This window comes from Meles meles, chromosome 16 (genome assembly GCF_922984935.1).
Source record: "Meles meles chromosome 16, mMelMel3.1 paternal haplotype, whole genome shotgun sequence".
Classification (NCBI taxonomy): domain Eukaryota; kingdom Metazoa; phylum Chordata; class Mammalia; order Carnivora; family Mustelidae; genus Meles; species Meles meles.
The window spans coordinates 62,308,284-62,325,819 of NC_060081.1; the positions used below are offsets into that span (position 1 = coordinate 62,308,284).

General features: G+C 53.9%; 1 protein-coding gene across 1 annotated transcript; it reads left to right on the top strand.

The window, feature by feature from the left end:
* The first annotated feature begins 6,338 nt into the window (after positions 1–6,338).
* On the top strand, positions 6,339–12,419 carry SLC32A1 (solute carrier family 32 member 1). The gene is made up of 2 exons (XM_045981198.1): positions 6,339–8,278; positions 10,512–12,419. The coding sequence occupies exons 1-2, from the start codon at positions 7,886–7,888 to the stop codon at positions 11,697–11,699; spliced, it is 1,581 nt and encodes a 526-aa protein (XP_045837154.1). The 5' UTR covers positions 6,339–7,885; the 3' UTR covers positions 11,700–12,419.
* The last annotated feature ends 5,117 nt before the right edge of the window (positions 12,420–17,536 follow it).

A 17,536-nucleotide genomic window follows, 5' to 3' on the forward strand; every position in this document is an offset into this window, starting at 1 on the left:
AAATCACAGCCCCTTCCCAACAATTGATGAGTTATCTTTATTACAATTTTACTGAAATGTGTACAAACATAAAGGTAGGTAGAAATCCTTATCCTTTTAGCTCTGTACAACAAGAAAAGCTAAGACAATGTGCCAGTGGGATACAAACAAAGCTACCAAATAAAAAGACTCAAAATAACACTATTTAATGTGATGGATGATGTATGCTGAAATTAAATTGCCATTTGCACAATGAGTATGGTTCGGTATGCTTCAGCATTTAGCCCCCCTCTGGTCTTTTGTCATGAGGCCTATGACAATTACAGCAGTTTGGTCATCCAGGAGACTCAGAATCTGCTGGTAGATTTTTTAGATATAAAATAATATAATATAGGGGCAGCTGGCTGGCTCGGTGGGTAGAGTGTGGGACTCTTGATCTTAAGGTGGTAGCTGGAGCTCCATGTTGGGTGTAGAGATTATTTAAAAGTAAAATCTTGGGGCACCTGGTTGGCTCAGTCAATGGGCATCTGCCTTCCTCTCAGGTCATGATCCCAGGGTCCTGGGATGGAGCCCCACATCCGGCTCTGCTCAGCGGGACCTGCTTCTCCCTCTCCCTGCTGCTCTCCCTGCTTGTACTCTCTCTCTCTCTCTCTCTGTCAAATAAATAAAATCTTTAAAAATAAAAGTAACATCTTTAAAAAAATAATAATATAACATAAAACAAACCAATTCTGGGTGAGAGCTCACACATCCCAAGTTAGGAAACAACTGATGTCCCAGAAGACATTATCAACTGTGCTGGGCTAAGGCATCCTGTGGGGGTAACAGTCATGTTCTCCTGAGGCTGGAAAGCCCAGAACACACAGAGTGCAGCCCTATGAGGCCAGAGAGTATCCAGATGTTAATGAAACTCACAAGTTCTTCTGAGCACCCACTATGTGCCTGCTGTGTGCCTCCCCATCTCCCTGTCCCAGAGGAATTGCCTGTATAATTGGGAGGAAGAAGACGGTGGCCAGAGTAGACATATATACCAGTCAATGCCTGGAGAGCTATCCGGCCAGTGGGAGCCAGATCTAGACTGTAGCCCATTCCCAGAGCCCAGGGTCCAAGCCCTACCATGAGGACTCACCTAGAGAGCTGACGGTTTAAGGACAGCTCTGAACCTGGGTTTGAATCCTGGATCCACCACAACCTAGCTGTGAGACCTGGGGCAAGTTATTTAGCTTCTTTGTACTCCGCTGTCCTCATCTTATAAATGGACATGAAACCAATCCAAGCTCACATGGACGCTGTAAAGCAATCACGAAAGAACATGCACGGAATAAACACTTGTTAATAGTAACGTGGACATTTCACCCAGCTCTGACTCTCAGCGCAACCGGAAGCGAGAGAAATTTACAGGTTGGGCTCTTAACTTGGAGACCACGGAGACATCTTGGGCAGGCTATAGAGGATTTGAAACTGTGTGACATGTGTATGCATCTGGAAAGAGGACCTTCAGCTTTCTCAAATGTCCAAAGGCATTGTGACTTAGAGAAACCTTTGCCCACTATCCTAGTGCTGGGAGGGGCTGGCAGAGACACTCAGTGTCTTAGTCAGTTGGAGCGCCTTAACAAAACACCACAGACTGGGTGTTTTTTGGGACATCCACTGTCTCGGAGTTCTAGGGGCTCATTCCAAGGGACATTCACTGTCTCGGAGTTCCAGGGGCTCAAGTCCCAGATCAAGGTCTGGCAGGGTCGGTTTCTGGGGAGCACTCTTCCTGGCCTGCAGATGGTCATCTTGTCACTGTGCTCTCATACAGCAGAGAGAACAAGCTTTGAACTCAAACAAGGTTTGAGTGTCCAGGAGGCCTGATGGCCCCCCAGCCCCTTTGCACCCCTGGAGCCCAGGGTTGTCGACGCAGGGCTCACCCGTCAGAGCCTCCCCTACCGTTATCTCTCCCAGTCGCTAGAACCAGGGACCCACAGATTCCTAAGGGTGCTAAGTGCTCTCAAAAGGAGTCCCTGAATCTGACCGTGCACCCCAAGCCCATTCTGAACAAAGATCACATCTTGCATGTGTACGTATGACTGACTACCTTTTAACCTGGCAGGTGATGTGGTATAAAAGACAAACCTGTTTAGAGAGGCAACAGACTCAAAATTCAGAGCTGGATTTTGCTCATTGTGTATGTGTGTTTCCTCAGCCAGTTATACTAAAAGTTCGGGGAGGGGGGGCAAATGGTTTTGTGATATTGATTTTTTAATTTTTTTAGATTTTGTTTATTTATTTGACTGAGAGACAGTGAGAGAGGGAATGCAACCAGGGTGAGTGGGAGAGGGAGAAGCAGGCTTCCCGTGGAGCAGGGAGCCCAATGCTCGGCTGGATCCCAGGACTCTGGGATCATGACCTGAGTCGAAGGCAGACACTTTAACGACTGAGCCACCCAGGCACGCAGTGTGATAGCGATTTAATTCAACCCCACCCATGTTTTTTTTCGAGTCTACCGTGTGCCAGGGACCCAGTGGGGAGTGAGGTCGCTGTGCCCCCCACCTCCCAGAATAACAGGAGACTGTTCTCAGAAAGGGGTAGAAACTATTGCTCTAACCCACCAAGTCGGTTCCAGCATGTCTTCATCAGTTGTAGGCAGCGTTTTCTGGTTTCCAAGGCTGCTGAGGGCCAGGCCCGGGTCCCTACGTCCCCTGCTCCCTGGCCTTTTCTCAGAGCCATCTGCATAGAAGGCTTGAATCTAGAAGTCCAGAAATTATGAAACGCAGCCGTCTGTACCCTGAGACAGGACTGCCCTGGACATTGTCCCTGATAGACATCCAGCCTCTGCCTGCTTACCTCCAGAGATGGGAGGCTAATTTAGCAAGGAAAGCCACTCCTATTGAGTCATTAATGTATTTTAATGTGGTATACCCTGAGCTATTGGAGGCAGCACGCGCCCCCTCAACCCCCCCCCCCATTTGTAACACCAAAGGAGGGAAGACTCAAGGTCTTTGTTCCAGGCATGGGCTGCCCACTTGGAACCCTCTGCCCTGCTGCCCCCTCTCCTCCCTTGTGCCCACAGATATGGTATCTGGAAATTGAGTTCTGGTTTGGGGCAAGGTAGGCATGGCTTCTTCCAGCTGCAGGACAAACCTCACCATTGCCCCAGCTTGATGGAGGGAGGATGAGGTGTAGAGCCAGCTCTGTCCCCTCAGCAGGAAAAGGCTCACTGACAGAACTTGCTCTGGAAAAGGAAGGGGAGGGGGTCTGTCTGTGATCATTCAGCCCCAAAATGATGCTCATGATGTTGCCTTTCCAGGCCATTAATTCAAGGGCTCCCTGCCCCATCCCCCACGTTGCTGCCTGCTCTGGGAGATAAGCCCAGTTCTATTTAACCCTATTTATTCTCCCCAAAAGTGGCCTCCATCTCCGTTGGCCAGGCGTTTAACCCCTTGGATACTGAAAGCATCAAAACCAGAAAGCAATCTCATGTTGCGAGAGGAGTGCTCATTCCAGCTGGTCCCAGATTGCAGGATTGATCCAGAATACTGTCCTCGTCCTCGCTTCACTTGGCAGGATTCCTGGGATTCCCCCAAACCCCTCAAGACTGTGGGACCTTGTGTGGTCCTGAGAGGAGAGCCCCCCACCCCAGACTCCCAGGGTGGGCAGCAGGGATGGCTCCTGCTTCCTCCCCACACACCCTCCCAAGCTCCCATTTTCTTGGTCCCAGGGCTGGGTTCTGGCATGGGCCAAGAAGAAGGCCGTGGAACCTCTCTCTCTTTCATGCCCTGCAGGCTGGTGCCTCTGCCAGGCATGTCCTTCTCTGGCTTCCTCTTCCCTCTTCTAGCATGTTTCTTTTTATGTTTCCTCTGCCCCTTTTCCTCCCTTTGTTCTCCCCTCTTTTCCCCTTCAGTAATCCTATAGGGGTATTCTTGCACTCCGGGTTGCCTGACTATGGGTCTGGGTGGGAATGTGTATGTGTGGTCCGTGTCGGGGTGTCTGTCAGTGCGTGTACAACTCTCCATGTACATGCCTGTCCTGTGCTGCTGGGTGTCTGTCATCTGGGTGACGGTACCCTGTAACCACGGGGCTCAGTCTAGAGGTTGTCTGTGTGTCGGCCAGTCTCAGTTCAGATCTTCTGTATGTCCATGTGCTGGCCCGTCCTTGACCTGTGTGCACTGCCCAGTGTAAACCTGCCAATGTCCTTGAATCTGGGCGCCAGCCCTCGCTTCTTTGTCCACCTGCCAGTTATCTTGTCATTCACTGTTTGTGTGTGCACATGTGTTTGTGTGCGGTGTGTTTCAGCGCAGGGGGCCATGCTGCTGCAAATTCCTCTCGAGAGGGTGCCCCTAGAGGAGCTTATCAGGAGAATCTGGAGGCTGATGGCTCCTCTAGAGCACGCCCAGCTCATTACCAGCTAAGCGGGTTGTCCTGTTTGCCTCCTGGGGCTGCCTGCCAGGTCCCCTGCCCTCTGCCCAATTCCTGACCTCCATTCCTTTCCCTGGAAGGGGTGAGGAGGGGAGGCGAGGCAAAGACAGAAGAGCGCACATACCAACTCACCCTGGCTTTCACATACATCACGGGCTTTTTCTTGCACACTCACTTTCCCTGAACAATGAGACATGGCCATTCGATATGGCAGCAGCAACAATGACAGAATAATTGCTACAATGTACCAGGCACTGAGCATTCCCCGGTAGGCATTTTACATACAAGACTCACCGATCCTTCCAAGAACCGAACAAGGCTGTTATTATTATTATTACTTTCATGTTTCAGTGATGAGGAAGTAGAAGCTAAGAGAAGTTAAATAAGTAGTCCAATGTCACACAGCTGGTACATGAGGGAGCAGAATTTTCCAGTAAGGGAAGGCTGCTTGGGAGCTTGCCACCCTGGCCTGGGAAGAGGTATTTGTGGCAATTAGCAGGAAAAGAGCGATACAGAGGCTTTTCTCCTCCAACTGCTGACATCTGATGACTGCTAGAGGGATGCGTGTCTGTTTCAAATGTCATCTCTTGACAGTGTGGTGACCAAACCCTGAACAGCCAGGGAGAGGAGATGAAAGGACAGACAAGGTCATGGAAGGGAAGGCGCAGGAGGAGCATCAGGATTCCTGGGGCCTATCCTGGCTCTACCCTGGACTCTGGGTGACCTTGAGCAGGACATCTCACTGGGTGTGCTTATCTGTGAAAGAAGGGGTGTTTCAGGGATGGCTTAAGCATTGCAGAAACGATGATTGGACTGAATGCTCTCCAATGTCCCCAAGGACCCAAGAATTGTGGTGGGTGACCTAGACAAGGACCATCCTCACATTGTCCTGGTGGTTCTCACAATAGTGGGAAGACAGTCATGTGCACGGTAGGGCAGGGAAAAGTTTTGCTGAATGAATGAATGAATGAATGACCCCATTTCTCACTAACGAAAGACCTTCACAGCCCCCCCCCCTTGGGTCTTAAACAGCAGCAAACATCATAAGGGGAAAGGAAAGAGAGGGTAAGCATTTTGGACCCTTATAAAATCCACACATAAATCAACAATGACCAACTGATACATATACAGCATTGTTTCACTTGTCAAAGAAGGCATCAGTGTCTGTCTTCAGGTCTGGGTGTGTATGGGCTGGAGGTAGGCAATAGGGACCCCTAGTTTCTGCCCAGATCACCTAGTGTGGAACTAAAGAATTCTGCCAGGAACAGAAAAGGTGGCTTGAGACAAAGGTAGAGAACTTTGTCTGTAGGAGTCTAGGGAAAGGGATCTCTCCCCCATCCTCTGGGGATGGGGATGGAGGAGGGTCTCTGTATAGGGCAAATCTCTGGGATGGGAGATCAGTTCTATTTCAAGCCTCTCTAGAGGAGACAATCTGTGTTGGGGGAGGAAGGTTTTCCATTCTCTTTGTTCTGAGTCCTCTCACGACTTGCAGGGTCTGTGTTTGGGGTCAGGCTCTATGGAAAGGTTTTCTTGTCATAGCAGCTGGCATAGGGGGATGGATTCTTCGGGTTATTTACAGGGGTGGGTTTCTACCTTGGTTTCTGGCAAGCAGGCTCTTGGAATTTAAGGGGGTACCTAGGGAGAGATCAACAGCATCTCAGCCCAATGTGGCTGAGGTTTCCTATCTGGAGAAGAGCTTGCGGATGACTGTGAGGCGCTGAGAGGGGGTGGGGGGACAAGAAACAGGGGCCGGTCCTGGCAGCTCCAACTGGCTGGTCAAAGCCCTCAGGCCGCCCTACTTGTGCGCTGACGTGAACTAATCTAAAAATATTACAGGGGAGGGGGAGACTAGGGTTCTCACAGAGACAGAGCCTTGAGAGAGGGAGATAGGGGACCCCTTTCTTTTCGTTTACTTCAATTTCTCCCTACTCCCACGCCCACCCTAGTCACAGTCGCCAGTCCTCCTCCATCTAGGCCAGGTCGCAAAGCTCCTGTTAACTGCTCAGGTTCAAGAGGAGTGCCTGCGGGAGCCCAGCTGGGAACAGTCAGGGACCCATACCGATCGGTGGACCCTCAGAGAGACACAACCACAAAAGGGCTTACACAGGCAAAAGCGCAAGCAACCCATACGGGAACACTTATCCACACAATCCAACACACACAAGCTCGGCGCACGCACAGGCTAAAACGCGCACGAAACCACACATTTACAGAATAAACACGGTTACCAAATCTCACCCTCCGAGTCCACTCAGATTCGGCCCGTAGCCGTATCTGATACAATATCGGTCTTTGTCTCGGGCTCGCTCTTACTAGGCGCGCACACACGCACCCCACTCAACAGAAAGGTCTAGGTTTTCACCACCGCGGCGAGCGCACCGCGCACCTCCGCGTCCGGGGCTGGTGGCGAGCCCGGCTTTTCCCCGGGCGGGACTCCGGGTGCGCCCCTCTGCTGCGTGGACATTCGCAGACCCTCCACGAAGCTGTCGAGAGATGCCCGCACGAAGTCCTGCCTCCTTCCAGACTCCCAAACGAAAAGAAAGTGAAAGGCCAACCTTTCGTCTCCATTCTGCACACGTTTGGAGAGCGGTCGGTGGCGAGCGAGCCGCAGAATCGCTTCCATCGCGGCGTCCCTGGACGAGTTGAGACAGCCCAATGACCGAGGCCGGGCTGAGCATTCTTGAGAGAGGTCCAGGACGGACACTTCTGCCTCCGAGGGCCAGGTCTCAGTGTGAGTAATGGGTACAGATCGACGCCCAGACGGCCCGCGCCACCTGAAACAGGTAACTGTCCTGCTGCCTTTCCGGACGTCCAGACCAGTCCTTGGCCAGAGGCTCCTGGACCGGAAGGCTCCCGGCCTCTGGAGGGGGTAGTCTCGGACGCCAGACCGCGACAATCTGCAGGCTCCGGCCCCCTCCCTCCCTGTGGCGTCGAGGTGGGAAGGGCTAGGATCAGAGCTTAGCGCCTCCCCCAGAAATGCAGCACTGCAGCCCCCACGGCGCCCTCCGAGCCCCCTCCCGTGTGCGCTCCCTCTCGGTGCCATCCGGCAGGCGCCTTTCCCCGGCCCCCATCTCAATTCTCCCGAGTCCCTTCGCGCCTCCGGTCTCTTCTCGCTGCCCTCCTCCCCCTAGCCCCCTCCGCCTCCGGGTGTTTCCCCTTCCCCAACGCCCGCCCCCCGCCTGATTTCGAGGGGCGGGAGCGCCTCGCGTAGCAGCTCTGACGCCGCCGCCGCCGCCGCCGCCCTCCGCAGCCCAGCGCGCGCCCCGCGGCAGCTCCGCAGTGCACTCGCAGCCGCCGCTCCGCCAGCCCCGCTGCCCGCCCGCAGGGTGGGCTCTGAGCGAGTCTCAGACGCCAGCCGAGGGGGTCATGAGCCAGAGCGCCCTGGGGAGCCGCGGGGAAAGCGAGCGAAGATAGCGGCCTCGCGCCCCCCTGGCCCTCGCCGCCTTGCCGCGCGTCCCCCGCGTCCCCAGCCCCTTCTGTCCTTTCCACGGACCCCGCCGCCGCCATGGCCACCCTTCTTCGCAGCAAGCTGTCCAACGTGGCCACATCCGTGTCCAACAAGTCCCAGGCCAAGGTGAGCGGCATGTTCGCCAGGATGGGTTTTCAAGCGGCCACCGACGAGGAAGCAGTGGGATTTGCTCACTGTGACGACCTCGACTTTGAGCACCGTCAGGGCCTGCAGATGGACATCCTGAAAACCGAGGGTGAGCCCTGCGGGGACGAGGGCGCAGAACCGCCCGTCGAGGGAGACATCCATTACCAGCGCGGCGGTGGCGCGCCCCTGCCGCCCTCCGGCTCCAAAGACCAGAATCTGGGGGCTGGTGGAGAATTCGGGGGCCACGACAAACCCAAGATCACCGCGTGGGAGGCGGGCTGGAACGTGACCAACGCTATCCAGGTGAGCTCGGGATTCCCTGCTCTGTCTGCCCCCCCCCCCCCCCCCCCCCCGGGCATCAGGCTCTACCCCCGTCTAGGCCCCCCCCCCCCCCGCTATCTCTGCTGAGAGATCCCCTCCCGTACCCAGGATCTCACCTTCCCCCATCCCTCCCAGCCCTGCAGAAGGGTGTTGGGGGGAGGGGGGCGGGCGTCTACAACACTACAAGCAGTGTCTCCCGCCCTGATCTGTACTCCCTCCAGCGGCCCTAGGCGCAGGACTGCTAGGCTGAGGTTTGGTCCCGGGCACTTGCCCTAAGACCCTGCAAACGGGAGGGAACCGGAAGGAGGGGAGCGGGGAGGGGAGAGGGAGAAAGAAAATCAGGATTGGAGGGAGCGATGTCTCCTGGGACTCCGGAATGGATTTACAGCTGCATGTTCAGGAGGAAGGGAGAGAGGGAAATTGCTGAGCTGGGAGTCCTCTCCCTTGACACAGGCACAGACGCACTTGCTCATACCCCCCGCCCCACCAACAAATGCCCGTCCAGGTGCACACGACGTGCATCTATATACAGACCACAGGATTATCCTCAAGCGTACCTTCACACCCCCACACACAAGCGCATACCTGTACATACCAGACACACACACGAACCTTGAACATACAGCTGCACACAAGCACAGATTCATGCAAACAGGATCTGGCCCACATTCCCAAGTGCAGCCCTACTAGAGACATGCAGGTGTACGCAAACATAAGCACATACGTATGTACCAATTACCACAAATAGTTTGTGGTGCCTCCGTGCTCCCTGTGCACAGACTCACCCCTTTCGCCCGAAATCCCGGCTACGCCGCAAAGAGGCGACCGGCTTCTCCGCGTGTGACCCTGGAGAAGCCGCTCCCGGTTGCTCGGAACAGCCCCTGGTCTCCAGGCCAGCCACCCCTTCACCCTACTCGCCACGCCCCACTCCCCACCAGGCGGCGCCGGACTCCGCCGGGAGCGGGTTTGGAGTCTGCACAACGACCTCAGGAGCCGGCGAAGGCGGGCAGGCGGCGACAAGAGGGGAGGAGGAGAACCCAGCTCAAGGAGCCCCCGGGCCCTCTGGCTTGGTCCCTCAGGCGTTCCCGGAGCGCACCGTCGTTGGGGCGCACAACAGGAATCTCCCGGGAGCGGAAGGCCTAGGAGGGTTTGCTTTGGGGACCCAGGCCGCGCACGGCACTGCGCACTAAGGAATCCGACCCGAGGCGCCTCCTGCTCCCGGGCCCTGCGAGGCGGCTGTGCGGAACCACGGGCAAGTGACCGCGGCCACCTCCTTGCCACCCGCTCCTTCGCCAGGGGCGTCTTTGAAGACCCCCGTTCCGTAGGCCCAGAGGGAGGTCAGGGAGGGAACCTGGAGGCCTGGAGGCCGCGGGAACCCTGGATTTCGTTAGCTTTTCTTCCCTTTGTAGAGTCTAAACCCTCCTTCCACCGTCCGCCCGCCGGAGTCGGCAGCTTGACTCCTTGATTTCGATTCTCAGAGACTTGTGTCTCCCCCCCGCCCACCCCGGGGCCCCTTATCCTGCTTGACTCTACCACTCTCAGCCCCTTCCTTAGGCCCCAGGCTCTCCCACCCTACCGAGGTCTCGCCCTAGGACTCCCACTCCGAAGCCTTGGGGAGCATCCTCACAAGCATCCTTACATACCCGCCGCTCTTGCCTCCCTCTGCTTCTCGTTCGCGCACCCCCAACCCCTCTTCCGTCCTACCCTAGCTCTCTCCCCTCCCACTGCCGCTTTCGTGTTCCCTTCTCCAGTCGGCCACAGGCCCTCATTAGCTTCCCCGCACCTCATTCCATCCCCACCTTAAATCCCGTGCCCCTTCTTTCTAATGGCTCAGGCCCAGCTCTCTACCTTCCTCGGTGCCCTTTTCTGACCACGACCACTCTAGCCCCTTCTCCATATACCAGGCCCTCTTTGTGGCTTGACCCCACTCTCAGCCTCCTCCGCACCTCCCAGCCGCAGGCGCCCCTTTCCTTTTCAGTTGAACTGAACTGAACACCTCCCTCTCCATCTCTGACTCGACTCCCAAAGCCTCTCCTATTAGGCCTCGGTGTACCCCCATTCCAGCCTACTCTTAACCTCTCCCCGCGGCTTAAGCCCAGATGTCGCTCCCCTTAGCGCCCCCTTGCGGCTACAGACTTAAGCCACGCCCCCAGGTCCCCTCCGGCGAGGCTGCGGTCGCTGAGCACCCCGGTTTCGCCGCCTTTTCGCTCCGCAGGGCATGTTCGTGCTGGGCCTGCCCTACGCCATCCTGCACGGCGGCTACCTGGGGTTGTTCCTCATCATCTTCGCCGCCGTGGTGTGCTGCTACACCGGCAAGATCCTCATCGCCTGCCTGTACGAGGAGAACGAGGACGGCGAGGTGGTGCGGGTGCGGGACTCGTACGTAGCCATAGCCAACGCGTGCTGCGCCCCGCGCTTCCCCACGCTGGGGGGCCGCGTGGTGAACGTAGCGCAGATCATCGAGCTGGTGATGACTTGCATCCTGTACGTTGTGGTCAGCGGCAACCTCATGTACAACAGCTTCCCAGGGTTGCCCGTGTCGCAGAAGTCCTGGTCCATCATCGCCACCGCCGTGCTGCTGCCCTGCGCCTTCCTTAAGAACCTCAAGGCGGTGTCCAAGTTCAGCCTGCTGTGCACGTTGGCTCACTTCGTCATCAACATCCTGGTCATCGCCTACTGCCTCTCGCGGGCACGCGACTGGGCCTGGGAGAAGGTCAAATTCTACATCGATGTCAAGAAGTTTCCCATCTCCATCGGCATCATCGTGTTCAGCTACACGTCCCAGATCTTCCTGCCTTCGCTGGAGGGCAACATGCAGCAGCCCAGCGAGTTCCACTGCATGATGAACTGGACGCACATCGCCGCCTGCGTGCTCAAAGGCCTCTTCGCGCTGGTCGCCTACCTCACCTGGGCCGACGAGACCAAGGAAGTCATCACGGATAACCTGCCTGGCTCCATCCGTGCCGTGGTAAACATCTTCCTGGTGGCCAAAGCGCTGTTGTCCTACCCGCTGCCCTTCTTCGCTGCTGTCGAGGTGCTGGAGAAGTCGCTCTTCCAGGAAGGCAGCCGAGCCTTCTTCCCCGCCTGCTACGGCGGCGACGGGCGCCTCAAATCATGGGGGCTGACGCTGCGCTGTGCGCTCGTCGTCTTCACGCTGCTCATGGCCATCTACGTGCCGCACTTCGCGCTGCTCATGGGCCTCACCGGCAGTCTCACGGGCGCCGGGCTCTGCTTCCTGCTGCCCAGCCTCTTCCACCTGCGCCTGCTCTGGCGCAAGCTGCTGTGGCACCAAGTCTTCTTCGATGTCGCCATCTTCGTCATCGGTGGCATCTGCAGTGTGTCCGGCTTCGTGCACTCGCTGGAGGGCCTCATCGAGGCCTACCGAACCAACGCGGAGGACTAGGGCTCCGGGCTCCGGTTCTCCCGCGCTCTTCCCATCCTCCCCTCCCACCCCCACCAGCCCTGTGCGCCCTGCCGCCGCGCTTGGGAAGCCGAGCTTTAAACATCTCTGGTTCCTAGTTTCTGATTATCGGGGATGGGGGGTGGGTGGGAGGGGATAGGAATCCACAACCCATCGCGTCTGCGTTTCTGTTCTCCTTTCCTTTCCACAACACCCTAGTTTCTGGGGGAGGCCGGGGCGAATTTGTGGGCCAGGCTCTCTGTCCTTCCCGCAGGGACCCCGACTCTTCGGTCCCAGACACCGAAGTGGGTAGGGAGGGGAGAGAGAGGGGTCGCAGCTCGCAGGCGCAGAAACTTGACCTTGGGGGGACATTTCACAGCCATCCAGTGCTCGGAATCTGCAGCGTCCAGCCATTTCCAGCAAGAGCGCTTCCCATTCCAGAGACATTTCAACCGTGCGGAGGGAAAGGCTGGCCGGGAAATCCATTTCGGGTGGGCAATTTCCTTCTGCGAAGCAGGGAGGCGAGAAGCCGAGGCAGGGCCGGCTTGCCTGCTGGTTTTCAGGAATCCAAACTCATCTTGTGCAATTTATCAGGTTGTGGAACTGTTCTACTGTGCGTGTGGTGTGCTCGTGGTGAATAAGATGAAATGTATATCAGAAAAAAAAATCTATCTCTAATTTAGAGTGCGGTACATAATTATATCCGCGAATAAAGAAGAAACAAAGGCGCTCCTGCGTTGCGTCCATTCTGCATTTTTGCCCTGCGGGAGATCGCAAAGCCCTGGACTGCAGGGGAACTGGTTCTAGCCAGGCTGGGTGAAGCTGGTGTGGGTGGAGGAGCACCTGTCATTAAAGGGTTCTGGGAGAGCCTGGCGGAGTGAGGAGGATGGTCTTCACTAAGAGGAAGCTCCCCAGGTGTTTGTGGGAGGCAAGGGAAGGAGCATAAGGTGCTCCCAGCGGTTTCAGTGTGGTCTCAGCGGTGCAGCCACCAGCACAAGATTTGTTCTGAATCCCTCCTGGGGGTTGGATCTGTCTGAGAATTCAGGGGACTCTCTCAACCTCCAATCCCTGGGGTGGGGGAAGAGACAATTAACAAGGGCATGCGGAAATCTACACTTGGCTGTGGACTTTAAAGAGAACTATAAGGGAAATCAGCAGCAGATTGTGTATTTCCTTGGGCTCCCAGGGCCAGGGGCCAACCTGGCCTCCCAGGCATCTCTCACCCGGGAGAACCCTGCTCAAGTCCAACCAAGCTGAGGTTTACACGGCCACAGTGAAGAAATCTGGCTGTTTAGCATCAACAGTCTGAGTAGTTTGGGTCCCAATCTTCCCTCTTCTTGAGCAGCCTGTTTGAGATTTTTTTTTTTTAAACTACCTAGAGAATCCAGTCCTTTTTTTGGTCCCGATCCTGACTTCAGGGCGTCAGTCCCAGACCCATTGGAGAGGGTCATAGTTAGACTTAATAGATGGGGTCAAGGGGGTGCCTAAGCAGCTCAGTGGGTTAAGCCTCTGCCTTCAGCTCAGGTCATGATCTTAGGGTCCTGGGATCCAGCCCCACATCAGGCTTTCGGCTCAGCAGGGAGCCTGCCTCCTCCTCTCTCTCTGCCTGCCTCTCTGCATACTTGTGATCTCTATCTGTCAAATAAACAAATAAATAAAAATCTTTAAAAATATAGATGGGGTCAAGGAATGCAGGAAGGCTGGGTCATTCCTAGGGTCCTCACGGTGAGAGAAGCCATGTGGGAGGTTTTTGGTCCCCACCACCAAGGCAGAGGACTAGTTCGGAATGATTTCTCTAGATGTGATCTGTGCACGAGGAAGAACTGTGAGAATGCCTAAGAACAATGTCCATTCTCTCTACCCCCCTGCAACAGCTGTGTGTGCACATGTGTAGGAGATAGAAATATCAGCGTGTGGGGTGGGGGGAAGGCTACAGCTGTGTCTTGTGAGAGCCTTGATGAATGTGTGTGTGTGTGTGTGTGTGTGTGTGTGTGTGTGTGTGTGTGTGCAGAGCATCTACGTTGGTGTGCCTGCAACAGAAGTGACCTCTCTCCACCTGGTTCTGCAGCCGTGGAGTGAAGAGGGGGTAAGATCTAGTCCTGTCTGCTGTCCGAGGTTCTGACGATTTAATCGGGTCATTTGAGATGTCTGGCTGTCAAATGCCTGATTCCCCATTGTCACTATTGCCTGTTATCCGGGATCCAGACCTGGCCAGAGAATCCTCAGTTTCCAGCCTCCCTAGGCTTTCTGATGTCTCCTAGACCTGGAAGCTGACCCTCCTCCCTGCCCTGCCTGCCACTTCTCCTGGGCCAGTGCACTGACCCTGGGATGTACTGAGTCTCAGGGCAGCCAGTAGTCTTTAGAAAAAGCCACGGCTGCAGTGGAAGGCAAAATGGGAGCGTCACGTGCACCAGCTCCATCCTTCCCGTCTTTAGAAGGGCAAATGAGACAGTAGGAAGGTTCTGGATGCAGTGGCTGCCCCCTCCATGGACTTGCCTAGATCCATGCCCCTGCGTCCTGCTCCCAGCTTTGTGCTCAGCTTGCAGGAGCCCTGGTCACCCTGCGTGAGTCCGAGGCTGGCAGAGCAGGAGAGGCAGCCTCTTAGGTGCACACTCCTGGGTAGTACCTCCATTCCAGACTCACATTCAGGTTGCCAGGAGAAATAGGGAGCAAGTAGCTGGGACCGATCTCCACACCCCTGCCCCCAACACAGCAATGTGCGTGGGTGGAAATTGAAATGAAGGACTCCAGTTGTGCTTCGGGTCCTCAGGGAGGGCACTGTCTCAGTCTGAGGGAGCCCCAGTCTGAGTCTGAGTCTGAGTCTGAGGCTTGGCCTAATGAATCCTTAGTAGGGGGTCCAATTGAGAAGGGGGGTGAGGGGAATCCCCCTCTGCCCAACCCCCCCACCCACAGGGTGCCCATCAGTACCCACCAGTTCTTAGCATGGATCCTGATGAACAGCCCCCCGCCCCCCCAACCCTGCCCAGTTGTGGAAGCTGAGCGTCGGTGTACCTGGCTAAAGGAAGGCCTTGGGCGCCTGGCCTGGAACCAAGACCCTTGTCCCCAGAGGAACCCAGGAGTCGCTACCACCCTGTCCAGAGATGGCCTGTCTCGCCCCCCAGTGGTGAGAATGCAAGCTGCCAGCCCTCAAAGAAGTCTCTCCACTTTTAGAATTTGGGTAAGCTCTTGCCTGCAGAGGCCAGTTTTCTAAATGTTTCTCCCCTCTCCACTATTCCCACTCCCCCACACCCAGTTGATAATCACTCTTTATCTCTAGTGCTTTATTTTCATGTCCTCTGTCCTTCAAAATGGGCTTTTGATCATTTCCCCCTCAAATATAGAAGGATGCTCTGTTATGGAACATGTTTCATTAAATGATATATCTTATCCCAGGGACTGATCTGTTCCTGCCTAAGGGACTTGGGAGGGAGGGAGTCAACCAGGCTCATAGGGACTAGTCAAGAATTTGAGAGGATCCTTGATTTTCTATTGGTGAGAATGAAGGATCTCAAGGGTAAGGGCCAGAGAGAGACTTCAGTCAAAGACAGGGCAGACCAGCTAGAGGGCTTAGCCCTCACTGCCAGGGAGGATGTGATTGGAAACGCAGACCTGGACATCCAGGGATTCAGGAGAAGGAGCTAGTTTGACCCCAGAGAGCCAACCTTGTGTGTCCTTCTCCCTGCTTTTATTTTTTTCCTTTTCAACATTGTGAAAAATTTCAAGCATACAGAAAAGGTAAAAGAATTCTACACCGACAGCCCACATGCCCACCACCTAGACTGAACAATTAACACCTTTACAATGCTGAAATAGCCGTCCCAAACTTATCCGTTTATCCATCTAGCAATCTACCTTTAAAAAAAACACACATTTCAAAGTTGCAGACATCAGTGTGTGTCCCTATTGCTGAAGCAGGCAGGATCAGTAACAGTGACGTTCAGAGAGCACAGGACCAGTAGAGGTACAGCGCTCAGCCATGCTGAGTCTGAAGCAAAAGATAGTATCGGCAATGATCCAATCTTGAGTTCAAGATTTTATTATTTTGTTCATGTCATTTTGAACATTATAGTTCAGTTTTGAATTTTGATCTTGAAAAGTTTAGTTTAAAAGTTAAAAAGTTTAGTTTTAGTTTAGTTTAAACTTTGAGTTTAAAAGTTAAGATAGTTTATTAACTATCTTACTGAATTTTTTTTTTTTTGCACCTTCTTAAATTTTGCTCTCTGAGCAAATGCTAATCTCAGTGAGGTAGGGGCTTGGGAGATGAGCTCTACTTCCAGAGCTTTGGATTGAGTCTGTTCAAGGGCCTGGCTGCAACTGATCCCACAGTGATGTTGTGGTTGCCGTCTCTGCCAATCGTGAGGGCCAGGAAGGACGAGGACAGAAGAGGCCTCTAGCCAGAAACACCCAGCAGGATGGTCTAGCAGTCGCTGAGGGCCAAGCTCAAGGTAGGTGGTGGTGGCAGGCAGTGGTGGGGGGAGATTTACACTTCCAGCAACTCCCAACAAAACTCTGTGGGTGGGATGGAAACAAAGTATACAGATATTATTAGTTATGATAAGGTCATACCGAAGTGGGATGGGCCCTTAATCCAATATGACTGCTGTCCTTGTAAGATGAGGGAAAGAGATACATACACGGGGAGAATGTCATGTGGCAGTGGGGGCAAAGAGGGGAGTGATGTGTGTACCAGTCGAGGACTACAAGCAGCACCAAAATATAAGATAAAGGCATGGAACAGATTCTCTCTTGGAGTCTTCAGAGAGTGCATGGCTCTGCCAACACCTTGAATTGGGACTTCTGGCATCCAGAACTACGAGAGAACAGATTTCTGTTGTTTACAGCCATTCCAGCTCGTGGTACCTTATTGCGCCAGTCCTAGGAAACTAACACAGCAGGCTTCTGATCATTTTCTTCTAGTCATTGCCATGGGCAAATAATACAGCCATAGATTTTTTTTTAATTAGACATTCTTGTTTTTTTTTAATTTTTTAAATTTTTAATTTTTTTATTAACATATAATGTATTGTTAGCCCCAGGGGTACAGGTCTGTGACTCGCCAGGTTTACACACTTCATAGCACTCACCATAGCACATACCTTCCCCAATGCTCATAACCCAGCCACCCTCTCCCACCCCCCTCCCCCAGCAACCCTCAGTATGTTTTGTGGGATTAAGAGTCTTTTATGGTTTATCTCTCTCCCAATCCCATCTTGTTTCATTTATTCCTTCCCTACCCCCCAAACCTCCCACATTGCTTTTCAACTTCCTCATATCAGGGAGATCATATGATAATTCTCTTTCTCTGATTGAATTATTTCACTAAGCATAATACCCTCTAGTTCTAGCCACGTTGTCGCAAATGGCAAGATTTCATTTCTTTTGGTGGTTGCATAGTATTCCGTTGTATATATATACCACATCTTCTTTATCCATTCATCTGTTGATAGACATCTAGGTTCTTTCCATAGTTTGGCTACTGTGGACCTTACAGCCACAGAGTTTTGACTAGTGCTATGTTGTGCAACAGAGTAGTCCCTAACTACATACGGCTATTTAAATTTAAATGTAAGTTAAAATTAAGTCAAAGAAAAAATCAGCTCCTCACAGTTGCACCACTCACAAGTGGCTCATGCATTAGACATTGGAGACTGTAGGACATTTCCATCATGGCCAAAGTAGTATTGGACAGCATGAGTCTAATGTAGCTGTCAGTGTTCTCTTGCAATAATGCTGCATGGTGACCCAGAATTTCAACGGATTATAAGGACATTTTTGTTGTTGCTGTTCATGGGTCCACAGAGCAGTTCAGAGCTGGACTTGGCTCCAGGTTGCAGTTTGAT

What these genes read in the sequence shown, in the direction of transcription:
- SLC32A1 (XM_045981198.1), top strand. Translation starts at nt 7,886, where the DNA reads ATGGCCACCCTTCTTCGCAGCAAGCTGTCCAACGTGGCCACATCCGTG. An exon ending in ACGTGACCAACGCTATCCAG is followed by an intron (nt 8,279 to 10,511) that starts GTGAGCTCGGGA and finishes TTCGCTCCGCAG; the next exon opens with GGCATGTTCGTGCTGGGCCT.